General features: G+C 44.8%; 2 protein-coding genes across 7 annotated transcripts in view; one reads left to right on the top strand and one right to left on the bottom strand.

The window, feature by feature from the left end:
* The first annotated feature begins 782 nt into the window (after positions 1 to 782).
* Positions 783 to 27,248, top strand: part of LGALS8 (galectin 8) — a 30,232-nt gene continuing 3,766 nt past the window's right edge. Inside the window, exons 1-11 of one of the 6 annotated variants that reach the window (XM_059054650.2) lie at positions 783 to 1,353; positions 3,844 to 3,993; positions 21,724 to 21,812; positions 22,727 to 22,937; positions 23,871 to 23,990; positions 24,589 to 24,645; positions 25,419 to 25,445; positions 25,567 to 25,674; positions 26,079 to 26,090; positions 26,148 to 26,236; positions 26,960 to 27,125. In XM_059054650.2, the coding sequence (XP_058910633.1) occupies positions 3,949 to 3,993; positions 21,724 to 21,812; positions 22,727 to 22,937; positions 23,871 to 23,990; positions 24,589 to 24,645; positions 25,419 to 25,445; positions 25,567 to 25,674; positions 26,079 to 26,090; positions 26,148 to 26,236; positions 26,960 to 27,125 (924 nt within the window). In that variant the 5' untranslated portion in view covers positions 783 to 1,353; positions 3,844 to 3,948. Of the gene's footprint in view, positions 1,354 to 2,230; positions 2,365 to 3,843; positions 3,994 to 21,723; positions 21,813 to 22,726; positions 22,938 to 23,870; positions 23,991 to 24,588; positions 24,646 to 25,418; positions 25,446 to 25,566; positions 25,675 to 26,078; positions 26,091 to 26,147; positions 26,237 to 26,959; positions 27,126 to 27,248 lie in introns of those variants that run through there. The other 5 variants (XM_067025671.1, XM_067025669.1, XM_067025670.1 and 2 more) reach the window with 5 other exon arrangements.
* The window catches only part of HEATR1 (HEAT repeat containing 1), a 70,788-nt gene continuing 53,980 nt past the window's right edge, over positions 10,441 to 27,248 (bottom strand). The window contains exon 46 of the mRNA XM_067025667.1: positions 10,441 to 10,970. The gene's annotated coding sequence lies outside the window, so the exon portion shown is untranslated. The remainder of the gene's footprint in view (positions 10,971 to 27,248) is intronic.

Below are 27,248 nucleotides of genomic sequence, written 5' to 3'. Positions count from 1 at the left end.
CGAGTTGGATAGATAAAACACAACACACAGAAAGATGAGTACAAATCCCAGGCAGTGTATGTTAAGGGTTAAATACAGCTATTGAAGTCAGATCCTAAAGAGTGAAGCAAACTTGGAAAATGAATAGGAGAGAAAAGTAATAGGGAATCAGAATGGGAGTTTGATGGTATTGGGTGTGTAATGAATTTCTCAATTTAAATAAAAAATAATAAAACCCAAAGCTACAGAGGAGAAAGCCCAGAGCAGGGACACCAAAACATGTCTCTCAAAGGAAACGTGGATAAAAATCAAGTAGAGACAAGTAGGAAGATAAGAACTTTGTGATGCCTAACAGAAAACAAACTGTACCAGCTGTTCAAGGTAGCTTACGTAACTTTATTTGTATTTCTCGCTGACGTTTTTTACAGCCAACAGATCAAACTGGCAGTCATTATGGGCACTTGCCTGAAAAGTGGGTTATTTCTGAACATCTACCGTGCTCAGAATTGTGCTCTATACTGCTGACATTTCCCCCGGGGTAGTATATAACTTAGAAAACAACAATACACAAAACTGGCAGATAAGCCGCAGTGGCTAAAGTCCAAGTTAGACTCACTGGATGGGGGCTCCGGGCTGGACTCAGTCCAGCTATACTGAACCCATTTCCCCCCGCATTTTATTTACACCCAAAGGTGTGGCAAAAAAAAAAAACACCGGGATGCCTGCAAGTCAGCTTCTCTTTTATTGCACTGTATGTACTGTTTGCACTCTAACCCAAGGCAGACAAGCAAGCAGACCTTGAGAAATACGTGGCACTGCCCCCGTTGACCAGGGCGACCAGGGAAGGACACAGACTGCCCCTCTGGCCGCGTGGGCCCCTCTCGGCCATCGCCGGGTCGAGGCGGGGCCTGTGCGACGTCCACACCGGCCCTGGAGGCCGGGGACACGCGAGCCGAGGGAGCAGAAGGTCTCTCCTTCTCTCTTCCCCATTTCCCGGCCCCCCAACCCCGGCGGCGGGGCAGAGGCGGCCAGATCCACCCGGGAATTTTGGAAGCACACACTCTGCCCCCTCCCTCCCTCTCTGCTCGTCTCGCTGCAAGCCGCGGGCGGTCCGAATCCCCTAGGCCGTGCAGGGGGCCCCGCCGGGGGAGCGGCCAGCGGCGGACCGGCCACTAGCCCAGCGGAGCCGCGAGCGCGCCCCGCACGCAGACGAAGACCGACGGCGACGCCAGGGGCTCGCGACCAGGAAATGGCAGCGGACTGACTCCTCCCACTTCCCGTTCTCGCCCGCGCACGCCCGGCCGGGAACCTGGACAACGCGCCGCGGCCGCAGAACAGCCTCTTGCGCCGAGCGTCCGCGACGCCAGTGCCGGGGTGAGTCGGAGGGCGGTCGCGGCGGTGGGCTCGCCGGCCGAGGAGGGGATGCGGTGTTTCTGGCCCCGTGTCAGAGTCAGACGGGCGGGACCGGCTCCGGTAGCCCCGTCGCGCGGGTCCTCACCGCGGAGGGTCGGGCTGGGCGGCGGGCAGTGCCCCGCGCGCTGCGCCCCGGGGACGAGGGATGGTGGGGAGGCGCGGCCCTTGGGCAGCCGGCGCTGTCCCCGGGGGGAGCCCCGCTGTCGACCACCGCCTCTCCCGGTGCTGTCTTCGCACCTGCGACCCCCCCCCGCCCGGGGCCGAGCGCCGCCTTCGCGCAGTGGAATCCGAGGACGTTTCTTTCCTGGTGTTTTAAATGACGGGTTCTTTAAATTTAATGACAGACCTCCGTGGCCTTCCCGGGCTCTGAACATCCTGTTTTGAGATGCAGAGTCATTTACTGCAGTGTGAAACGTTAGGAAACGTTTGTCCTCTGAATTGCAACAGCATTGTGATGGCTTCTTGGGAAGCGAACAAGAGTTGATAACAGCAGGACCCGTGCCTGTGGATGTTTCTGGGAATGACTGGTTTCACGCGGGCCCGTGGCTTAAATTGGGTCACTCTCTACTAACGATGTAAATTATGAATGTGGCTATGGCATCTCTTGTATCCTTTGTTTTTGCCCTTGTTGATGCTTCCCGAGTTTGATGGAGCAAAACAGTTTTGAGATTTTGACCAATGTGTAAGTTAATAGATGGTGTTACATTTATAAACCAAGAAAGATGCAGGGTTTTTGTTTTTCCAGCTTTATTGGGGGGTATATGTGACAAATAGAAATTGTATACATTTAGCGCATAAAACTTGATGTTTTGATTACACCCACTTATTTTCTTAACAGATCTTAGATCAAAAATTAGGGGGACCAGGCTGAGTACTCCAGGGTGTCACAAGCTGAAGTTCAGGTGTTATCCAGTTTGGGCTCTATTCTCTGGGGAAGAATCAACTTCCGGGATACTTTAGTTTGTTTTCCAGGTTTGTTTCCTTCGTGCAGTTTCCGTGTGTGCCCACCCGCACTCCATCGAAATGCCACCAAGAATGTGTTGAATCCTTCTCCGGCTTCAAATCTCTGATTTCTTCTGCTACAGCATCTCTCTGGCTTCTTTGTTTATTAAGGGCTCATGTAATTACATTGGGCCCACCAGTTAATCCAGGACAATCGCCCTATCTTGACATCAGCTGATGTTAATTACACCTGCAAAATCCCTCTTGTGAGCCCATCTGACATTGTTCAAAATAGAGTAATGCCTGTCAAAGGCCACTATCAAGTCTCTTTCAGACACCCAAGGACTGAAAAATTACTGAAGACAAAAAGTTACAGATTCTCAGAAAAACCACATCCTATAGAAACACAGAAAGCCCGAATACACCTGTGGGCCAAAATAGATGTGAACCCACCCGCTCTTTCCTGCACTTTGCCCTTTGAAACCCGTTAAAAGACTCAGACCGTCACCCTTCAGGGCTGATGCCACTCTATGCGTCTGGCCCCTTTCCTCCCTTGGAAAGTGAATAAAAACTTTCTTTTCTTCCCTTGTTAATACTTCTGTGAATTCTTTCACAACCTGCATCTGCTCACCTAACACCTGTTGCTGTAACTTAACCACTCAGTTTATGTTACATCCAGGGTTGGAGATGCAGTTTTTTCTTAATAGAGAAAAAGTAATAGATGTGATCAGTGCGTATTGCGATTTGGTATAATGACAGAATTGGAGGAAGTAAAATGTTTGGTTCTGCGTAGTCTTCACGTCTTCCCTGGAGCTGTTATATGTAGTACTGATGGGTACTTTTACCTTTAAAGCTTTTATCTTTTATCTTTTTTTTAGCCACATGGAAATTAATATTTGAGACATTGGATTTTTTTTCCTTTTGACTTGTTTAATTTGGAGGAGGAAGAGCAATGCCTTCTACTAATAACAATAGATAAAACTTATAAAGCATGTACTATTCCATTGCTTTATTAATTCATTTAATCCACAGAACAAACCTGTGAGTTGAGTACTGTTATTCTCATTATACAGATGAGAAAAGTTAAATGAATATCTCAGATAGCTGTACAGGAGTATTTGCTATTATTTGGTTTAGTATTTTAATAGCAAGTTTTTGTTTTTTTTGGCTGTGCCGCGCTGCTTGCGGGATCCCAGTACCCCGACCAGGGATTGAAAACGGCCCGCAGCAGTGAAAGCCACTAGGCCAACAGGGAACTCCCAGTAATAAGTATTTTTAATAAACTTTCCAAATTGGAAGTTTTCTACTGATGTAGTTTTAAAATCGATATTTCCTGTACTCATAATCCAAAATTATTTAGTAAAGTACATTAGATAAGAACTGCAGTCAGATCTTTGTTATAGCATCCTGTTATTTGGTAAATATCAGTAAAATAATTTATGTACTTAAAAATAGTTATGAAGAAAAATGGTGCTTATTTTTCTTTCCCTCTGTTTTGATTTTACACAGGTCAAGTGCCTCAGTTTCAATCTGGGAATTCTTTAAATGAAACTTGTTTAAAATCTTAGACCATACCCAAAAGAGAGACCCCAGTCAACAATAAGGTGGAAAAGAATGATGTTGTCCTTAAACAGTCTACAGAATGTCGTCCATAACCCGGTAAGTGATTTCTATAAAATCACTTTTTGCCTATGGCAGGGTTGAGAGCAAGTCCAACTGGATAGTAATTATCCACTGCTGGGGGGTAGGGGCAGAAGTAAAATTCAGTAAACATAAAGCACCTGCTATGTGGTGGGGCTGCAGTGGGCCCTGACTGAAAACCAGATCCAGCCCTTGGAGCTCCACAGATGCTTAAGTTCCCTAGTCAGCCCTCCTCGGTACCCGAGGTTCTGCATCTGAGGATTCAGCCAACCGCCCATCAGGTGGTGTGTGTTTACTGAAAAAAATCTGAATATAAGTGGATTCAAACCTGCACAGTTCAAACCTGTGTTGTTCAAGGGTCAACTGTATAAGGCGATGAGACGTGTTATGAACGGAGAACGTGGGAGGACAGTGGAGGGAAGGCTCAGACCATCGTAAGATATAATTTTCAGGGGAAAATGGATTTCTTTGTCTACACATTTTAATTTTCTTTTTTAATTAGACCTGTTCACGAGAAGTTAATTTCTCAGCTTTTCCCTCTGTCTTTCAAATCCTGCTTGGTAGTTGAGCAGGGGAATGTCAAAAGCCAGTCAGGTGAGATGGAGAATGAGAAAAACTAATGGTCATGTCCCAGCCTCAGGCTGGTCCAGGAACCCCTGAATGTAATTGCTGGAAATTTCAGTGTACGTCCTGGGAAGTAAGTAATGAACTTGTTCCAGTTTAATGTGGTGTGAGAATCTTTAGAAATGTCTAGTTCCATGTGTCTGAAGCTGAATCCTGAATTTAGGTCTGAGATAGAGTTCCTGCCGTTTTTTTTTGTTTGTTTGTTTGTGTAAACCCTTTATAGGAGATTCTTGGTAAGGCTTCAAGTAATGCTTTAAACCAGTCTTATTAGTGTAAGTGGATTCAGTCTTTTGTTACTTACTTTGTAGCTGTGGCTCTTTTTTTTCGCCTAAGGTTTACTATCATTGTGAAGGAATGAGGCTTAGAAGAAATAGCCTTCAATCGTAGTATGTTTAAAAAGGAAGACTTGCTGAATTTGAAGTCAGCTAGACGTTTAAAATAATTTTGCGCATCTTAAGAGTTAAAAACATCTCAGAGTTGTAGACTGACTTTCTGCGAAGATTAAAAAAAAAAAAAAGGCTGCCTGTCCAGGGGGACTGAAGCAGTGTTTGTGCAAGCCAGGAGGGACGGATAGTCAGGTTAATGCCCTTCAGCTCTGCCCTTTATCACAGAGATATCTTATTTGAATGTTATTTAGAAAATAATTTTATAGCTTAAAATTCCTGCATGTCTTGGTATTAGAGTGTAATGATAATTCCTGTAATTTCTGGGGTTAGCACCCTCGGCTACAGAGTTGAAACAAAAATCAGCTGACGTTTCATTTCCTGAGGACAGGGGCCTGCAGAAGTAGTGCTGCTTTCGAGCAGCAGCTGCATTCAGGGCTCCTGGTGGCCTTGTGGTGTTCTGAGGATAGGTCATGATAACTTTCCAAAGTAAATATTTTGTTGCATTCTGGTTATTTTGTCAGTGATCAGTTCAACAACAGGGAAGTGTTTCTGATGTACTCTTTATTAATCCTTGTGAAGACACGAACTGCCATCTTTCTGTTTTTATTTCTTAATGTTTCCAAAGTTTTGGTTCACATTTATTGCCTCTTATACTGTAAAATGTTAAATTTTAGTTCGTATAACCCTGAATACTATTCATTAATATCAGTAAAAAACTTAGCTTTAGGGCACTTTTTTATTTTGAGAGCATGAAGTACAGAATGCGTCAATGATAAAGCTGAAGCCTCTTGGAAAATGATTTTTTAAATGAGATGCATAGTCTTTTTGAATAATATAGTATGCTCTATTTACTTGTGTGATGTCAAAAGTGTAACTACTACTAAAAAAAAAGTGTAACTATTGTAACAGTATATTCCAAATACAAAACCAAACTGGATTACTTTGAGGATGTTGAATAGCATTCACAATGGCTTTGTTTTAGTTTGGTTTGGGGCAGCTGCCAACCAGGTAAAACAGTGTTATTTAAATTAATTCAATAAAAAAGACTTAAAAATATATTTAAAAATATATATATATTTTAAAAATTGTGGTAGACAAGTTCTGTCCATATTAACTCTTGGAAAAGATAAATTGTATAACTGGCCTGTGTAATTTTTTTCTTACTTAGTATATTTCATTGACTAGTTCAGTTGATAGAATTCCAAGACTAAAAAAAGTCTGGCTCACTTTTCCTTTTTTAAAAAAATTAATTTATTTTATTTTATTTTTGGCTGCATTGGGTCTTTGTTGCTGTGCGTGGGCTTTCTCCAGTTGTAGTGAGCGGGGGCTACTCTTCATTGCAGAGCACAGGCTTCTCATCGTGGTGGCTTCTCTTGTTGCGGAGCATGGGCTCTAGGTGCGCGGGTTTCAGTAGTTGTGACGCGCGGGCTCAGTAGTTGTGGCTCACGTGCTCTAGAGCGCAGGCTCAGTAGCTGTGGCGCACAGGCTTAGTTGTTCCACAGTATGTGGGATCTTCCTGGACCAGGGCTCGAACCCGTGTCCCCTGCATTGGCAGGTGGATTCTTGGCCACTGCGCCACCAGAGGAGCCCGGCTCAGTTTTCTTTCCACTCAAATTGAGTGAATAATTTGGAAGACGGTATCTTCATACCAGAAATGCCCTGAGTGAAATCTCTTGTTTGGCAACTCAGTATCTGTTTAAATATTTTATTATTGCTGTTTATAGAGTTAAGACGTCATTAAGTGCTAGTTGAGAAGTTATTTAGAAATTAAACTGATTGGTTGCCACTCCTAGTTAACAAACCACTTATTAACATTAATCCCACCTGGCCCTGAAAAGCTCATCAGTTCCAATTTCCTTCAGAACCTTACTTCCACACTGATCCTTTTTTCCTTAGTATTCTAAGTACCTCCATTTCTACCTTGCAATTCAACCTTACAACACAAAACAATAAAATCTTTTCTTTTTTTTTTTTTTTTTTTTTGCGGTATGCGGGCCTCTCACTGTTGTGGCCTCTCCCGTTGCGGAGCACAGGCTCCGGACGCGCGGCCATGGCTCACGGGCTTAGTTGCTCCACGGCATGTGGGATCTTCCCGGACCAGGGCACGAACCCGTGTCTCCTGCATCGGCAGGCGGATTCTCAACCACTGCGCCACCAGGGAAGCCCAAAATCTTTTCTTTTTAACCTCTGAAGGTCCTTCCCCGTCTTTGTTCCCTTGTTCTTCTTTTGCTGACTTCCCTTTTTTAAAAAAATATTTTATTTATTTATTTATTTATTTTTATTTTTGGCTGTGTCGGGTCTTAGTTGCAGCACGCGGGATCTTTTGTTGTGGTGCGCGGGCTTCTCTCTAGTTGTGACGTGTGGGTTTTCTCTCTCTAGTTGTGGGGCGCAGGCTCCAGAGCGTGTGGACCTTGTAGTTTGTGGCACTCGGGCTTAGTTTCCCCACAGCACGTGGGATCTTAGCTCCCCTACCAGTGATCGAACACTCATGCCCTACCTCAGAAGCCGGATTCTTTACCACTGGACCACCAGGGAAGTCCCTGACCTCCATCTTGAGAGAGTCGATTTCTGCTGCCTTAATTTCCTCACCATGGCTCTGCCCTCTGATTTTTTTTTTTTCTGAATCCTAATTCTTTTTTTTAACTCTAATTTTATATTGGAGTATGGTTGATTTACAATGTTCTGTTAGTTTCAGGTATACAGCACAGTGAGTCAGTTATACATATACATATATCTATTCTTTTTCAGATTCTTTTCCCACATAGGTTATTACAGAATATTGAGTAAAGTTCCCTGTGCTCTACAGTAGGTACTTGTTGATTATCTGTTTTATATACAATAGTGTGTATCTATTAATCCCAAGCTCCTAATTTATCCCTCCCTGCCCTCTGATTTTTTACTCTCTTAATTTCTTTATCAATCTTGTCTTCAGTGTCAGTCTTTATTTCTCTGATGTCTTTACTGACCAGAATATGAATACAGTTTGCATACAGTCTGCGTACAGTTCTGTCCTTTCAGCCAGGGTGAATCTCCAGCCTGCTTAGATGCCCTGCCAGCCCTTGAAGACTGTGAGTTCAAAATCAAACTCCCATCTTCCTTCCCAAACCAGCTTCCGTTTTGTGGTTTTCCATTTCTCTCAGTGTCCTTCCACACTATCAAGCTCCTAACGGTTTGAAGATAATCTGTCTTTAAAATTTTTAATTCATTGATGTCATCAAACTCAGTGGCTTTTCCTTTTTTATTATTATTTTAAAAATATAAAGAAAATATGCATAAATCATTTTTAAAAATTCAAGCAGTATTTAAGGGTTTCATTAAAACATGAATTTTCCTTCTACCTGGTGCTCAGTTGCCCTCCCTAAAGGCAATCATTTCCTCCCAGATTTCTTTATATCCTTCCTGAGAATATGTGTGTTGTGTGTGCATGTGTTGTGTGTGTCACCTTTTGTATACCCTGTTTGTTTACATGCATATATAATACTGTATAAACTGCTATACTCTGCTTTTTTTTTTCATTTAACACATTTTGCAGATACCAGCATATTTAGAGTTTACTCACTTATTTTTAATGGCTGCATAATTTGTCCACTGTATGGACAAATTTATTTAACCAGTCCCTGTTAAAGAGCTGTTTTCTTTTATGATTGTATCCAGTGCTATGCTGTACATCCTTGTAGATGCATCTTTCTGTGCATGTGGTAGTATTTTACAGGATAAATCTGTAGAAGTGGAATCACTGAATCAGAGGGTATGATATCCATTTTAGTATCATTTTGGGGACAGCGGGGGGGATCTTCCTTATTTTTCCATGTTAAAGACATTGACAGTCCTCCCTTTTTTGAAATCGACTCCCTTGATATGCCTGCCCTCTCTGATGGATCCTTCTCTCTTCTTTCTCTTCTCACCCCCTGCATCGAGGTCTCCCACACACCCTCAGTTTTGATGACTCACCAGCATAGAGTCATACCCATGGCTGTGATATATCCTAGTGAAAGGATGTAAAGCAAAATCACAAAGGGGAAAGGCACATGGGGCGAAGTCCAGGGGGAACCAGTGTAGGATTTCAAGGGTATTCTGCCAGTGGAGTCCACACGATGGACTTAAATCTCCCAGCAACTAGTTGTGACAGCACGTGTGAAACGTTCTTTACCAGGGAAGCTCATTAGGGACTCACTGCCCAGGGTTTTTATTGAGGGCTTGGTGCGTAGATAGCGTCTGCCTAGCGCTTACCCAAACTCCAGACTGTAAACAGGAAAGCAGGTTTTTAGCATAAACCATAGTGTTTGCACGAACAGTTTGGGCGGGTAACCCACCTTTCTCACCTAGGGTGGTGGGCGCTCTCTCCAAATCCAAGTTCCTAGACAGCAGCCACGGGCCAGCCTTGGACGGAGGCCTTTCAAAGATAGCAGCCAGGGGTCTTCCCTGGTGGCGCAGTGGTTGAGGGTCCGCCTGCCGATGCAGGGGACGCGGGTTCGTGCCCCGGTCCGGGAGGATCCCACATGCCGCGGAGCGGCCGGGCCCGTGAGCCACGGCTGCTGAGCCTGCGCGTCCGGAGCCTGTGCTCCGCAGCGGGAGAGGCCACAGCAGTGAGAGGCCCGCGTACTGCAAAAAAAAAAAAAAATAGATAGCAGCCGGGTCCGCTGTGTTAACTCTTTCTGCACACCCCCTAATCTGACAGCCTTTGAGGCTTTGCTCCTGACTTTTCCTCTCTCTCAGTTTATCTAGTAGCTCTCATTTTACATAGTTATCCTCTCTCCTCTGACTTCTGAGTCTTGGCCATTCACGTAATGTTGGTCCCAAGTGGTCCACTCCTTTCAGTATGTTCCCTCTTAGACGTCCTGCCAACCCTTTACACTAAAGTATTCCAAGCTAAACTCAGCACCTTCCCTCCGAAATCTTCCTTCCCCAGTGTTACCACTGTAGGTGGTGGCCCCGGATAGACAGTTTCCTTTGAAATAGCTCGTGTTTATCTCCTGCTTCCTCTTCCCCCTCTCTGCCTGCCGCCATCAGCCTGGATTAAGTCTTTATCTCCTTGTGCCGCGCTTCCTGGAAGGAGTCAGTCTCACAGATCATCGCCCTCCAGTGAATTCTACCCCACCGGATTGTTGTTCCCAACCCCCACTTTCCTTATGTCCTTCCAAAATCTGACCCTAACTCTGTTTGTCTTTAATTGCTCCCGTACTATTTACTGGCTCCCGGATACGTTTTGTCTTTTCCTGCCTGTTTTTGTAAACGGACATTTCTACCTGAACTGGCTTCCTTCTCCTCTCTGCCTAAGCATACATATTCTTCCCAGGTCAAATCATACCTTCTTCATAAACTTTGGCCACCTCAGTTATTGTTCTTTATACATTTTTCTGAAGCATTTATTTGACACTTACTTACTGCCCCATTTTTGTGGATGCTGAATTGGTCAGGGTTTGTGGTTGTAAACACAGAACACAACCCCTAATTTAAGCAGAAAAGGAATTTATTAAGTGATATCTGTCAGCAGGCAGGACTGAAGAACCAGGCTTGTCAACTACAGCATCACAGACAACAGGCAAAATCAGGCAGCAGGGCTGTTTTCACTAAGAGAAGTCTGTCACCACCACTGAACAAACGTGGTACTTCTTGCACTGGCGACACTACCGGTGCCACTGCTGCCTCTGACCCTAGATGGAGCTGCTGCCCCCTGGCCAGAGCGAATACTGCATGATTCTGGCTGCTGCTTGTCACAGACTCTAACTCAGAGTCTGAGCTGGGGGTACTGATGGACAGATTTTCATCGTATGCTCTCGCCACAGTTCAGATGAGGTCTCATGTTTATAAGGTAGAGGATTTTCCAGCTGTGGAAAGACATTCCAATTTGAACCGCTAAACAGTATCACATTTCCACTGTAATCATCTTTCCATAGGTATCTGACTCCTTCCCAACCGTATCGGTTCCTCCAGGATGGACGGGACTCATACTTCTTTCCAGAGGCAGGCTACCTTAACGTGACCCTGGTATAGAGCAGACATTTAATGAATGACATAAAAAAGGCAAAGCAATATGAATCAGTTAGGATGTTTAGGCAGGTAACACCAAACCTAACTAGGGCTTAAGCTTATGGTACTGTCTCTAGTGTGTTCAGATCTGTATTTTATTGTTTTACATCAATTATTTTTGAAACATCAAAGCCTCAAAGCTTGGAGTTGTCTAGAAAACCACCTTTCTCCCTTTCCTCAGGAGCAATGTTTGTGAGTAAGTGAGCGGGCCATTGGGCATTTGTTTCCTTCACATGGTCCAAAAAAGTTGAGTATTGTTGGTATAAGTTAGGGTACTTTCCTAAATAGCGTTAATATGGACAACTGAAACAGCAAATGGCCCAAGTTAGCAGCGCAGTTGTTTCTCAGGCTGGAACAACTCATTAACAGTTGTAACAATCTGTTAGCAGTGATGGGAATAGATGGTTGGTCTCAAAAAGCTCTTTCCACTTTGCTGTACAGCGGACATGGGCACAGCATTGTAAATCAACTATACTTCAATGAAAAAAAAACTCTCACCCTAAAATTAAATGTATAATAAAAAAATCTGTGGTTATAAACATTGTAAGTGCTTATATAAATCTGGAAAATATACAACTATATAAAGAAGAAAATTAAAACGTCATCCCTCAAGAAAAGTGCTGTAACATTTTTGGCTTATTTTTTTTTTAAACATCTTTATTGGAGTATAATTGCTTTACAATGGTGTGTTAGTTTCTGCTTTATAACAAAGTGAATCAGTTATACATATACACGTGTTCCCATATCTCTTCCCTCTTGCATCTCCCTCCCTCCCACCCTCCCTATCCCACCCCTCTAGGTGGTCACAAAGCACCGAGCTGATCTCCCTGTGCTATGTGGCTGCTTCCCACTAGCTATCTGTTTTACGTTTGGTAGTGTCTGTATGTCCAGGCCACTCTCTTACTTTGTCACAGCTTACCCTTCCCCCTCCCCATATCCTCAAGTCCATTCTCTAGTAGGTCTGTGTCTTTATTCCCGTCTTGCCCCTGGGTTCTTCATGACCTTTTTTTTTTTTTCTGAGATTCCATATATATGTGTTAGCATACGGTATTTGTTTTTCTCTTTCTGACTTACTTCACTCTGTATGACAGACTCTAGGTCCATCCACCTCACTACAAATAATTTCGTTTCCTTTTATGGCTGAGTAATATTCCATCGTATATATGTGCCACATCTTCTTTATCCATTCATCTGTTGATGGACACTTAGGTTGGTTCCATGTCCTGGCTATTGTAAATAGAGCTGCAGTGAACATTTTGGTACATGACTCTTTTTGAATTATGGTTTTCTCAGGGTACATGCCCAGTAGTGGGATTGCTGGGTCATATGGTAGTTCTATTTTTAGTTTTTTAAGGAACTTCCATACTGTTCTCCATAGTGGCTGTATCAATTTACATTCCCACCAACAGTGCAGCAGTGTTTCCTTTTCTCCACACCCTCTCCAGCATTTATTATTTCTAGAATTTTTGAGGATGGCCATTCTGACCGATATGAGATGATATCTCATTGTAGTTTTTTTTTTTTTTTTTTTTTGCGGTATGCGGGCCTCTCACTGTTGTGGCCTCTCCCGCCGCGGAGCACAGGCCCCGGACACGCAGGCTCAGCGGCCACGGCTCACGGGCCCAGCTGCTCCGCGGCACGTGGGATCCTCCCGGACCAGGGCACGAACCCGTGCCCCCTGCATCGGCAGGCGGACTCCCAACCACTGCGCCACCAGGGAAGCCCCTCATTGTAGTTTTGATTTGCATTTTTCTAATGATTAATGATGTTGAGCATTCTTTCATGTGTTTGTTGGCAATCTGTATATCTTCTTTGGAGAAATGTCTATTTAGGTCTTCTGCCCATTTTTGGATGGGGTTGTTTGTTTTTTTTGTTATTGAGCTGCATGAGTTGCTTATAAATTTTGGATATTAATCCTTTGTCAGTTGCTTCATTTGCAAATATTTTCTCCCATTCTGAGGGTTGTCTTTTGGTCTTGTTTATGGTTTCCTTTGCTGTGCAAAAGCTTTTAAGTTTCATTAGGTCCCATTTGTTTATTTTTGTTTTTATTTCCATTTCTCTAGGAGGTAGGTCAAAAAGCATCTTGCTGTGATTTATGTCATAGAGTGTTCTGCCTATGTTTTATAGTGTCTGGCCTTACATTTAGGTCTTTAATCCATTTTGAGTTTATTTTTGTGTATGGTGTTAGGGAGTGTTCTAATTTCATACTTTTACAGGTAGCTGTCCAGTTTTCCCAGCACCACTTATTGAAGAGGCTGTCTTTTCTCCACTGTATAGCCTTCCCTCCTTTATCAAAGATAAGGTGACCATATATGTGTGGGTTTATCTCTGGGCTTTCTATCCTGTTCCATTGATCTATATTTCTGTTTTTGTGCCAGCACCATAACTGTCTTGATTACTGTAGCTTTGTAGTATAGTCTGAACTCCAGGAGCCTGATTCCTCCAGCTCCATTTTTTGTTCTCAAGATTGCTTTGGCTATTCGGGGTCTTTTGTGTTTCCATACAAATTGTGAAATTTTTTGTTCCAGTTCTGTGAAAAATGCCATTGGTAGTTTGATAGGGATTGCATTGAATCTGTAGATTGTTTTGGGTAGTATACTCATTTTCACAATGTTGATTCTTCCAATCCAAGAACATGGTATATCTCTCCATCTATTTGTATCATCTTTAATTTCTTTCATCAGTGTCTTATAATTTTCTGCATACAGGTCTTTTGTCTCCTTAGGTAGGTTTATTCCTAGACATTTTATTCTTTTTGTTGAAAGGGAGTGTTTTCTTAATTTTACTTTCAGATTTTTCATCATTAGTGTATAAGAGTGCCAGAGATTTCTGTGCATTAATTTTGTATCCTGCTACTTTACGAAATTCATTGATTAGCTCTAGTAGTTTTCTGATAGCATCTTTAGGATTCTCTATGTATAGTATTGTGTCATCTGCAAACAGTGACAGCTTTACTTCTTCTTTTCCAATTTGGATTCCTTTTATTTCTTTTTTTTCTCTGATTGCTGTGGCTAAAACTTCCAAAACTATGTTGAATAATAGTGGTGAGAGTGGGCAAGCTTGTCTTGTTCCTGATCTTAGTGGAAATGGTTTCAGTTTTTCACCATTGAGGACGATGTTGGCTGTGGGTTTGTCATATACGACCTTTATTATGTTGAGGAAAGTTCCCTCTATGCCTACTTTCTGCAGGGTTTTTATCATAAATAGGTGTTGAATTTTGTCAAAAGCTTTCTCTGCATCTATTGAGATGATCATATGGTTTTTCTCCTTCAGTTTGATGATATGCTGTATCATGTTGATTGATTTGCATATATTGAAGAATCCTTGCATTTCTGGAATAAACCCCACTTGATCATGGTGTATGATCCTTTTAATGTGCTGTTGGATTCCGTTTGCTAGTATTTTGTTGAGGATTTTTGCATCTTTGTTCATCAGTGATATTGGCCTGTAGTTTTCTTTCTTTGTGATGTCTTTGTCTGGTTTTGGTATCAGGGTGATGATGGCCTCGTAGAATGAGTTTGGGAGTCTTCCTCCCTCTGCTATATTTTGGAAGAGTTTGAGAAGGATAGGTGTTAGCTCTTCTCTAAATGTTTGATAGAATTCTCCTGTGAAGCCATCTGGTCCTGGGCTTTTGTTTGTTGGAAGATTTTTAATCACAGTTTCAATTTCAGTGCTTGTAATTGGTCTGTTCATATTTTCTATTTCTTCCTGGTTCAGTCTCAGCAGGTTGTGCATTTCTCAGAATTTATCCATTTTATCCAATTTATCTTTCTGGTTGTATCCTACTGTCCATTTTATTGGCATAGAGTTGCTTGTAATCTTCTCATGATCCTTTTTATTTCTGCAGTGTCAATTGTTACTTCTCCTTTTTCATTTCTAATTCTATGGATTTGAGTCTTCTCCCTTTTTTTCTTGATGAGTCTGGCTGATGGTTTATCAATTTTATTTATCTTCTCAAAGAACCAGCTTTTAGTTTTATTGATCTTCGCTATTGTTTCCTTCATTTATTTTTCATTTATTTCTGATCTGATCTTTATGATTTCTTTCCTTCTGCTAACTTTGGGGTTTTTTTTTTTTCCTTCTTTCTCTAATTGCTTTAGGTGCAAGGTTACGTTGTATATTCGAGATGTTTCCTGTTTCTTAAGGTATGATTGTATTGCTATAATCTTCCCACTTAGAACTGCTTTTGCTGCATTCCATAGGTTTGGGGTCGTCATGTCTCCATTGTCATTTGTTTCTAGGTATTTTTTAATTTCCTCTTTGATTTCTTCAGTGATCACTTGGTTATTAAGTAGTGTATTGTTTAGCCTCCATGTGTTTGTATTTTTTACAGATCTTTTCCTGTAATTGATATCTAGTCTCATAGCGTTGTGGTCAGAAAAGATACTTGATACGATTTCAATTTTCTTAAATTTACCAAGGCTTGATTTGTGGCCCAAGTTATGATCTATCTCGGAGAATGTTGCATGAGCACTTGAGAAGAATATGTATTCTGTTGTTTTTGGATGGAATGTCCTATAAATATCAATTAAGTCCATCTTGTCTAATGTATCATTTAAAGCTTGTGTTTTCTTATTTATTTACATTTTGGATGATCTGTCCATTGGTGAAAGTGGGGTGTTAAAGTCCCCTACTATGATTGTGTTACTGTCGATTTCCCCTTTTATGGCTGTTAGTATTTGCTATATGTATTGAGGTGCTCCTATGTTGGGTGCATAAATATTTACAATTGTTATATCTTCTTGGATCGATCCCTTGATCATTATGTAGTTCCTTCTTTGTCTCTTGTAATAGTCTTTATTTTATTTTATTTTATTTTATTTTTTTAAAATTTATTTATTTACTTTTGGCTGTGTTGGGTCTTCGTTTCTGTGCCAGGGCTTTCTCCAGTTAAGGCGAGCGGGGGCCGCTCTTCATCGTGGTGCGCGGGCCTCTCACTGTCACAGCCTCTCCCTTTGTGGAGCACAGGCTCCAGATGCGCAGGCTCAGTAGTTGTGGCTCACGGACTTAGTTGCTCCGCGGCATGTGGGATCTTCCCAGACCAGGGCTCGAACCCGTGTCCCCTGCATTGGCAGGCAGATTCTTAACCACTGCGCCACCAGGGGAGCCCTAGTCTTTATTTTAAAGTCTATTTTGTCTGATATGAGAATTGCTACTCCAGCTTTCTTTTGATTTCCATTTGCATGGAATATCTTTTTCCATCCCCTCACTTTCAGTCTGTATGTGTCCTTAGGTCTGAAGTGGGTCTTTTGTAGACAGCATATATACGGGTCTTATTTTTGTATCCATTCAGCAAGTCTGTGTCTTTTGGTGGGAGCATTTAATCCATTTACATTTAAGGTAATTATCCATATGTATGTTCTTATTCCCATTTTCTTAATTGTTTTGGGTTTGTTATTGTAGGTCTTTTCCTTCTCTTGTGTTGCCTACATAGAGAAGTTCCTTTAGCATTTGTTGTAAAGCTTGTTTCGTGGTGCTGAACTCTCTCAGCTTTTGCTTGTCTGTAAAGGTTTTAATTTCTCCGTCAAATCTGAATGAGATCCTTGCTGGGTAGAGTAATCTTGGTTGTAGGTTTTTCTCTCTCATCACTTTAAATATATGCTGTCACTCCCTTCTGGCATGCAGAGTTTCAGCTGAAAGTTCAGCTGTTAACCTTATAGAGGATTCCCTTGTGTGTTATTTGTTGTTTTTCCCTTGCTGCTTTTAATATGTTTTCTTTGTATTTAATTTTTGATAGTTTGATTAATATGTGTCTTGGCGTGTTTCTCGTTAGATTTATCCTGTATGGGACTCTCTGTGCTTCCTGGACTTAACTATTTCCTTTCCCATATTAGGGAAGTTTTCAACTATAATCTCTGCAAATATTTTTTCAGTCCCTTTCTTTTTCTCTTCTTCTTCTGGGACCCCTGTAATTCGAATGTTGGTGTGTTTAAGGTTGTCCCAGAGGTCTGTGAGACTGTCCTCAGTTCTTTTCATTCTTTTTTCTTTATTCTGCTCTGCAGTAGTTATTTCCATTATTTTATCTTCCAGGTCACTTATCCGTTCTTCTGCCTCAGTTATTCTGCTATTGATCCCTTCTAGAGACTTTTTAGTTTCATTTATTGTGTTGTTGATCATTGTTTGTTTGCTCTTTAGTTCTTCTAGGTCCTTGTAAAACATTTCTTGTATTTTCTCTATTCTATTTCCAAGATTTTGGATCATCTTTACTATCATTATTCTGAATTCTTTTTCAGGTAGACTGCCTATTTCCTCTTCGTTTATTAGGTCTGGTGGGTTTTTACCTTGCTCCTTCACCTGCTGTGTGTTTTTCTGTCTTCTCATTTTGCTTTAACTTACTGTGTTTGGGGTCTCCTTTTCGCAGGCTGCAGGTTTGTAGTTCCTGTTGTTTTTGGTGTCTTTCCCAAGTGGCTAAGGTTGGTTCAGTGGGTTGAGTAAGTTTCCTGGTTGGGGGGACTAGTGCCTGTGTTCTGGTGGATGAGGCTGGATCTTGTCTTTTTGGTGGGCAGGTCCACGTCTGGTGGTGTGTTTTGGGATGGCGGTAGCCTTATTATGATTTTAGGCAGCCTCTCTGCTAATGGATGGGGCTGTAGTACTGTCTTGCTAGTTGTTTGGCATAGGGTGTCCTGCACTGTAGCTTGCTGGTCGTTGAGTGAAGCTGGGTCTTGGCGTTCAGATGGAGATCTCTGGGAGATTTTCACCGTTTGATATTACGTGAAGCTGGGAAGTCTCTTGTGGACCAAGTGTCCTGAACTTGGCTCTCCCACCTCAGAAGCACAGCACTGACTCCTGGCTGGAGCACCAAGAGTGTTTCATCTACATGGCTCAGAATAAAAGGGAGAAAAAAATAGAAAGAAAGAAAGAAAGAAAGAGTTTAAAATAAAGTAAAATAAGTTATTAAAATAAAAAATAATTATTAAGAAAAAATTTTTAAGTAAAAATAATCGGATGGACAGAATCCTAGCACAAATGGTGAAAGCAAAAGCTATACAGACAAAAGCCACACAGAGAAGCATACACATACACACTCACAAAAAGAGAAAAAGGGGAAAAAAATAATATATCTTTGCTCCCAAAGTCCACCTCCGCAATTTGGGATGATTCGTTGTCTATTCAGGTATTCCACAGATGCAGGGCACATCAAGTTGATTGTGGAGATTTAATCCACTGCTCCAGAGGCTGCTGGAAGAGATTTGCCTTTCTCTTCTTTGTTCGCAGGGCTCCAGGAGTTCAGCTTTGGATTTGGCCCTGCCTCTGCGCATAGGTCGCCTGAGGGCGTCTGTTCTTCGCTCAGACAGGATGGGTTTAAAGGAGCAGCTGATTGGGGGCTCTGGCTCACTCAGGCCGGGGGGAGGGAGGGGTACGGATGCGGGGCGAGCCTGTGGCAACAGAGGCTTGCGTGACGTTGCACCAGCCCGAGGTGCTCCATGCGTTCTCCTGGGGAAGTTGTCCCTGGATCGCGGGACCCTGGCAGTGGCGGGCTGCACAGGCTCCCGGGAGGGGCCGTGTGGAGAGTGACCTGTGCTCGCACACAGGCCTCTTGGTGGCGGCAGCAGCAGCCTTAGCATCTCATGCCCGTCTCTGGGGTCCGTGCTGATAGCCGCGGCTCGCGCCCATCTCTGGAGCTCCTTTAAGCAGTGCTCTGAATCCCCTCTCCTCACGCACCAGGAAACAAAGAGAAAAGAAAAAGTCTTTTGCCTCTTCGGCAGCTCTAGACCTTTTCCCGGAGTTCCTCCCGACTAGCTGTGGCGCACTAGCCCCCTTCAGGCTGTGTTCACGCCAACCCCAGTCCTCTTCCTGCTTCCTGGGAACCCACTGCGTAAGCCCGAGGCTCAGCGCCCAGCCCCCGCCCGCCCCGGCCGGTGAGCAGACAAGCCTCTCGGGCTGGTGAGTGCTGGGCGGCACCGATCCTCTGTGCGGGAATCTCTCCGCTTTGCCCTTCACACCCTGTGGCTGTGCTCTCCTCTTCGGCTCCGGAGCTTCCCCCTCCGCCACCTGCAGTCTCCGCTCGCGAAGGGGCTTCTAGTGTGTGCGAACCTTTCCTCCTTCACAGCTCCCTCCCACTGGTGCAGGTCCCGTCCCTATTCTTTGTCTCTGTTTTTTCTTTTTACTTTTGCCCTACCCAGGTACCTGGGGAGTTTCTTGTCTTTTGGGAGGTCTGAGGTCTTCTGCCAGCGTTCGGTGGGTGTTCTGTAGGAGCAATTCCACATGTAGATGTATTTCTGATGTATTTGTGGGGAGGAAGGTGATCTCTGCGTCTTACTCTTCCGCCATCTTGAAGCTCCCTTATGGCTTATTTCTTTAGTGTTTTCTTTTTCCCTTTTAATGTTTATTATTAACTTGGTTAATATCATACTGTATGGAGTTTTGTAGGCCACTTTCTCACCGATCATTATATCACTGACATTTTTGTGTTATTAAATAATTTGCATAAATACAAGTTGAACATATAAAAAAATCTGAAGTTACAAAAGCTGTTCTCATTTTATTAAGAGATTTACAAAATGGAACATGCTGCTATTTATTCTTAGGCTGTGGCCAAGAGGAGTAATTGCTTCCACATTCTGTATACACAAAAACCATCCACTGTGAGGTGCAGCTGTAGCCGTGCTCTATACATGTTATGTTTTTCATTTTCTGGTCTGATAAGCTCTGTTCATCTCCCCCATGCTGCCCTCAGTAGTTGCCGTGACACCAGATGACAACTGGATTTGGTGATTTCTTGTCTTATTGCTTAAGGCAGCAACACTCCACTCAGCAGCCACTTAGTTGCCGCTCCTCTGCACATGTGAGGCCTTCCGGAGCCCAGTTTCTGGGCTGGTGAGAGCTCATTCATTCACCAGGTGATTACGGATCATCTCTTGACCTCTGTCCTGGGGGTCTAAAGGTGATGACCCCGTCCAGCCCCATGCAGCTTGCAGTGTAGGCATATGTTTGCAAATGAACAGAGTACAGAGTGCCGTGATGACCCTCAGAGGGCGGCTAACTCAGTTGGTCCAAGGAGTCTGAGCCAAAGGCTCCACAGAGGAGACTGTGCTTGAGCAGAGAGTTACAGCCGACGAGCCACCGATTTACAACTACTTCTATACGACCTCTCTCGTTTTATTTCTTTCTTCTTGACAGTCAGAGCTACCTTGGATCAATTTTAGCATAGATGTGACCCAGGTGAGCTTGGTGTAAGGCATGCTGGTGTCTGGCCTGCTTGGTGCGGTCAGAGGCTCCCAGGGGGAAGAGGGAGGTGGTTGTGGTGCAGGAGATGCATCCACATAGCCAGTGGCCTGGGAGGGTGGTGGAGCACCTGGGCGAGGGTGGAGCATCTGGGCGAGGGTGGAGCATCTGGGCAAGGGGAATGACAAGATCTGATCATGTCAGGCCCCAAAGAGGCTGGCTTCCAGCTGAGAAGGGGGGAGGGGGAGACCCTAATTCTGTGTGGGACCATCAGTCGGGGCCCAGGCCTGCACCCTGGACCAGGCAGGGTATGCAGGTGCCGTGTCTTGAGAGACCCACAGGACCCGCAGCGCGTCCTTCAGGTCATGCAGCTCTCTGGTTCCTGGCAGTGCCCTGTGGGGTGCAGCTTGGAAGCCCAGTGGGGAAGGTGAGGCACCCAATCCCAGCTGCAGCAGAGTGGCTGAATCTGGAGCGCCCTCTGCAGGCAGCGAGTGCTTGTCCTTATCTCTGTCAGCACTGGCCTAGGGCCTGGCCTCTTCTGGATCCTGCCGTTGGGATCAGTGGAACTTTAGGAAAGACGGAGGGGTGGGGTGTGGCATTTCACAGAACCCCCAGCCACATATAAAGTACTGTGAATAACATGTGTCTTTTCCTGACGAATTTGGAGTGGTGTGCAGGTGTTGCGAGTCTCCTAGCCATGTTGTTCCGGTGTAGCTGTTTGAATGGTGAGGAGGACCTGGAAAATCCTAGGGTCTGAGCAGACTTGCGTGCAGCCTTTAAAAAAAATTTTTTTTAATTAATTTTTACTGGAGTATAGTTGCTTTACAATGTTGTGTTAGTTTCTGCTGTACAGCAAAGTGAATCAGTTATACATATGTCCCCTCCTTTTTGGATTTCCTTCCCATCTAGGTCACCACAGAGCACTGAGTAGAGTTCCCTGTGCTCTACAGCAGGTTCTCCTTAGTTATCTGTTTTATACACAGTAGTGTGTATGTGTCAATCCCCTCGTCCTAAATCATCCCACCCCCTCTTTCCCCCTGGTGTCCATAACGTCTGTTCTCTACGTCTGTGTCTCTATTTCTGCTTTGCAAATGATTTCATCTGTATCGTTTTTCTAGATTCCACATATAAGCGATACTATACATTTGTTTTTCTCTTTCTGACTGACTTCACTCTGTATGACAGTCTCTAGGTCTAGCCACATCTCTGCAAATGGCACAGTTTTGTTCCTTTTTATGGCTGAGTAATATTTATGTGCAGCCTTTAAGAATGTAGTCTGTTGGGCTTCCCTGGTGGCGCAGTGGTTGAGAATCCGCCTGCCGATGCAGGGGACACGGGTTTGTGCCCCGGTCTGGGAAGATCCCACGTGCCACGGAGCGGCTGGGCCCCTGAGCCATGGCCGCTGAGCGTGCGTGTCCGGAGCCTGTGCTCCGCAACGGGAGAGGCCACAGCAGTGAGAGGCCCGTGTACCACAAAAAAAAAAAAAAAAATGTAGTCTGTTGATTTTGTAAATGAACATTTGTTAAAATCATTTTTTTCCTAGATAATCCCCTATGTTGGGACCATTTCTGAGAAGTTGGAGCCTGGAACTTTGATTGTACTACGTGGGCATGTTCCTAGTGACTCAGACAGGTAAAGTCATTCTGTTAGATGAGAAAAGAACAAGAATAAACTCGTGATTGTGGGACAACAAAAAATCATGAGGGAGAGACCATTTGGATACTCAGAGGCCTGATTTTGCTTTTATAGCAGCCCTGGCCAGGGTGCTGAGGAAATTGGAATGAAAAACTGAAATACAGGTTATTTGGATTTTTTGTTGCTATAAGTCTGATTTTAGTATAAAGAATTAGAGATGCAGTTAATGAAGGGAATTGTGGTCAGATGACAGGGACACAGTCTAGTTACAGTGTAACGTTCCCACACCATCTCTTAAGACCTGTTCTGGGTGGTTTTATCTAATGCTTGCTTTGGGTGAAGTTTGGACGAGGATGTACTAGAGTTGGCCTTGGCTCTATGTGGTGGATGCCCGAACAACAGTGGTTTAAATAAGATGTGAACGTGACATACCTAAAGGGGACAGTCCAGAGGGCTGAAGGCGGCGCACCAGCAAGCTGTTGGAGGAGTGGGCCTCTTCACGCTCTCACCCTGCCACGCCAGGGTGAGGTCCTCTTTCTCATGGTTCCTGGGAGCTAGGACTCTGGTCCTCACGTTGTGTTTGGGTAGCTGCCTGGGACCATGGTGCTATGTGGGGGGAAAGGGTGGGGGGTGGACAGAAGGCAGATGCCAACTGACTTTTGAGACCGTTTCCAGGAGTCTTCCTTGCACACTTCAATTCTACCCCATCGGCAGAGCTTGGGGCACCTGGGTGAACCCACCTGCGGGGAGACGGGGCAATGTGGGTGCTTGCGGTGGACCGCCACCAAAAGTATGTGAGTGAACAGAGGACCCGTCAGCTGTCGCTCGGCCTGGGTTTCTGCGCTGCCAGGCCTGCGAGGCCGCCTTCCTTCCTGAGTCCTCACACAGCCTGTGTTTCTTCCCCTCCTCAGGTTCCAGGTGGACTTACAGTGTGGCAGCAGCGTGAAACCTCGAGCGGACGTGGCCTTTCATTTCAATCCCCGGTTCAGGAGGGCCAACTGCATTGTCTGCAACACTCTGAAGAACGAGAAGTGGGGCAGGGAAGAGATCTCCTACGACGTGCCTTTCAAGGAAGGAAAACCCTTTGAGATCGTGGTCATGGTGCTGAAGGACAAATTCCAGGCAGGTTTTGGAGAACGGCTTAGATCCTCGTTCGTGAGAATAAGCACGAGGGAAGCTTTCCACATGAGTGAACTCACCCTTGCGTGTCCTACATCCAGAGGAAGAGTTTGCCTTTATCACGTTCCTCTAGAGTAGGGCCCGGCGGGGACCGTGCTGTGAGGCGGGCGCAGCCAGCATCCCTGCCGGGGTCCCGTGCCGGCCGAGGGCGAGGCCAGCGCGGCCGGCTCTCTGTTAGATTGTGGCTCCTCGCAGGGCTGAGCTTCCTTCTGACCTGGCACAGCCTCACACTGAGGATGGGAAAGTGAGCCCCGGGCAGCGGGACCCGCAGGGTGGGAGAATCCGAACTGATGGGCAGATGGGATCCTGGCGTAGGAGTCGGGGTTTGTCCAGTTGCGTCCTGCTGCGGCCTAGCCCGCTGGGATCTTGAGATTCTAGACCCAGAGGAGCTCGTAGCAGCCCCGCTGCGTGTCATCAGTGCTCCCGCTGCTTCCTCAGGTGTGTGTGGTCCTGGAGGCGCCTCCACCCGCTGGCCCGCGAGCCTGCAGAGGACTTGACGGCTCAGGTGGAGACCCCCCACCCGAGGTGCAGGCCCCTCTGGCCCTCAGAGCCCCCGCTCCCGCCAGCACTTCCCCCTAAACCTCCTTTCCCCTCTCCCCTCCTCTGGCCATTGGAGTGCCTGGGTCCGTATCGTTCTGTTTAATGCTTGTCCGTGCTCTCGAGCTTTGGTTTTTTCCTGTGTTTCTTTTGCCTGCCAATGGGATTTTCAGCTCCTTGAGATCAGAGACTGTACTGTGTTCGGCGTGTCTTCCCAACACCCCTACAAGTACTGACATCTGGCGGGAGAGGGAGGAGCCCCGTGCACTGGTACCCGCTAAAATGCATTTATTAACTGTTTTATTTGGGGGGGGGGCGCTGTCTTCTGTGTTTGTCCAGGTGGCCGTCAATGGAAAACATACCCTGATCTATGCCCACAGGATCAGCCTAGAGAAGATCGACACCCTGGGCATTTACGGCAAAGTGGTCATTCACTCCGTGGGTTTCAGCTTCAGCTCGGTCAGGGCCCTTCCACGGGGGGCGGCGGGGGCTCTTTGGTGATGTTTTCTTGAAAACTGTGTAAATATGTCCCTCGTTAGTGTGCTGGTTTCTTGGAAGTACATCTTTCACACTAGTAGGATGCTAATCATTGACCAGGGCTTGCTTGTCTGTAGGATCTCAAATCTAGCATGGTTCCATCAAAAACCCAAAACAGTAACGACAAAACAAACCGCCTTTACAGCTGGGGAGGGGCTGTTTCCTTGATGCAGGAGCATAATGGAGCAGTTCGCTAGGATCGTTTGCTAGAAGCGGGACGTCAAAGGGTACCTGCATCTTAAGTTAGGGTTGAAGTTGCTGACCTGCCCTCCAGAGACAGTAAAACGAAGTGGCCTCAAGATCTGTGTTCATTTGCTCACATTCTTCTCGACATTAGTTCGGATTTTAACATTTGCCAGCTTGATAGAGGGGGGAAGGATGCTAATGTTCACGCATTTTTGGATCATAATTTTCTATCGTATTTTCATGTTTAATACCATTTATCATTTTTTGGGTATGTCAGGCAGGTTATACTTAGAATTCTGATGGATGTTAAATATTAATCTGAACTTTTCTTCAGGATTTAAGAAGTAGCCAAGCATCTACTCTGGAATGGACAGAGATAAGTGAAGAAAATGTAAATATTAAATCTCTTAACGAACCACCAGTTTAAAAATGTATTTTTAGTTGCCATGTAAATTAGGTGGCAGGCAGGCTGAGTTTAAAAAAAAAAAACTATGTTTTTAATATGGAAACTTACGTTTTTAGTAATTAATAGGCTGGAAGTAATTGTTTGAAAATTGAGGTGTATACTTTAGGGTGCCAGGTGCTGTAAGTTTCACTGTTTACACTCTCAGTGGATCTGACCACTACCCACCTATCTTCTGTACAAAGAACTCTCTGAACTGCTGAATAGGGCTGTCGGGAGGTGTTTATAAATAGCACAGCCAGTGCATCGGCAAACGGACTTCCACCTGTATCTTCTCCCCCTGTGGAAACACTGCGGTTCAGACATTTTTTGCTGTTATTAGTGTGGAGAAAGTGAGGCCTTACTGACCTCAGCACATTTCTAGACAGACCAGAATCTCAGCACTTGGGCAGCACCCTGGGAAGGACAAGGGAAGTGTGTGTGAAGCCCACATGTGGCCTTCGGGAAGCGCTCAGCTTGTGGTGGAGGTTATAGGATTCAGATGAACAGGACAGCCAGTCTGTTCCCAGCCTGCGTGGCACTCTGTGGTTCCAAAGCACTCGGTCAGAAAGCACTGGCCACCTGCAGGTCCCCCCGGAGTGCAGCAGGCACTGCCGGCCAGGCTCTGGGTGGTACAGCCAGTAAGATCCAGCTGCTCACGTGATAAAATGTATTTCTTCTTCCCTGTCAAACGTCTGTGTTTTGTCTTTCTCTTCCAATAGGTGCAAAAGTCTGGCGTGTCACAGTTTGTAAGTATTTTTGCTGTAACATGTGGAACCTTTTATAAGATTGCCCAGGAAATGAATAGTTGAAGCTTTGGAAGACAGGTTCATGCATCCCATACCTTATTGCAGAACTGTTTCCCTACAGCCTAGTAATAGAGGAGACATTTCTAAAATCGTCCCCAGAACTGTCTACACCAAGAGCAAAGGTTCGCCGGCCAATCAAACTTTGACTTGCTCCAAAATACTACCTACTGTTTGTCAAAGGTTTGAAGAGCCAAAATTTTCTTAATTCTGTCTAACAAGTTAAGTGTTAGTTAGCTGATATGTGTAACCTCTACCCTCAGTACAAGCCCAAAGCAGCCACTCTGTGTGTGCATTGGTGTCCTGGACGGCTGTCAGTCAACGGGACATCAGGTCCCTGAGCATTAGTGTGTGTTTCTGTAACTCCCCCTACCTCAGCCAGGCTGAAGGCAGCCCACGCTTCAGGCCAGCTGAGGTGACTTTCTCAGAGGGCATTTCACTCAGGCAGAGGCTGTCAGGTCCATCCCCACATCCATTCATTTCATTGTCTGAAAAAATGGAGTGTTTGCTGTGAGCCAGGGACCCACCTGGGACCAAGGCAGACTTGGTCTGTCCCTTCCTGGGGACATTTCCCAGTGTCTTTCGGCAGTTTTCCCTCGATCCCTTTTTGCAGGCTTCCTGATGCTAACTGCGGTTTCTTTGCAGACTCTGCCGTTCGTAGCGAGGTTGAACTCCTCAATGGGCCCTGGACGGACTGTCGTCATAAAAGGAGAAGTAAATAAAAACGCCAAAGGGTCAGTATCAGTAAGTGGCTGTTAACGATGCAGCTGCCTGCTGCGTGTGTCTCTTACAGCTGTAACCCTGTCAACAATCTCGTGAGGTGTAAGTGGGGCTAATGGCATAAGCTTCATTTGAAAAGCGAGACTGTTAAAGCCAGAGGAAGTGGGACTGCTGACCACTAGTAGTTGGCAGACAGGAGGGCGGCGTTTTTGTCCACGAGGCCCACCCTTGTAGAGCTCCAGGGTGGCTCTGCGAGAGCAGATGACTTTTATTAGGGCTTGTTCCTCTTGCCGTGGGTCTTGTAAGATTCCTACTTTTAGAACCTTTTCCAGAGGTGTTCACAGAGTTCTGACAGCTTAAAATGCGAGCTATTTCCCAGCAAGTAGTACACTTTGAAGAAGAACAGGGCACTTGTAAATGCTGAAAGACTTCCTGCTTGGAAGGACCCTATTCTTGCAGCAGATGTGATCCTTTGGGTCACTTGCTCTAACCATTTAATTTCTTCCTGTAGCCTTAAACGTGGATTTTAAAGTTCTTCATATTTTTATTTTGCAAATAACATACTTATACGAATGGTATGCTGACTCGGAATTTTAAATTTCACCTTCATTGGCATTCCTGGGTCCTTGTGTGTACATGTTTTGTGTAACCAGAGTTCAATTCTGATTGTTAAAATTGCAGAAACTGGACTCCTCTCTTCTACTTGGCTAATTAGCTTTTTTGCATTCTCTCAAAAGCTTCTCTGTTGATCTGCTCTCAGGAAAATCCAAGGCTATTGCTCTCCACCTGAACCCACGCCTGAATGTTAAAGCATTTGTAAGAAATTCTTTTCTTCAGGAGTCCTGGGGAGAAGAAGAGAGAGAGATTACCTGTTTCCCTTTTAGTCCTGGGATGTACTTTGAGGTAAGATGATTATCTTTTTTTGAAAATGGGACAGGAAAAAGAATCCTGCGGGCAGGGGTAAGATCCAAGATAAATGGTCCATTTAAATTGAGTCCAACTTAGTATGTGGAGATTGTGTGTGGT

The sequence above is a fragment of the Kogia breviceps genome, chromosome 2 (genome assembly GCF_026419965.1).
Source record: "Kogia breviceps isolate mKogBre1 chromosome 2, mKogBre1 haplotype 1, whole genome shotgun sequence".
Classification (NCBI taxonomy): Eukaryota; Metazoa; Chordata; class Mammalia; order Artiodactyla; family Physeteridae; genus Kogia; species Kogia breviceps.
Note: the sequence above shows the minus strand (reverse complement) of the source record. Positions and strands in the feature narration are given on the sequence as shown.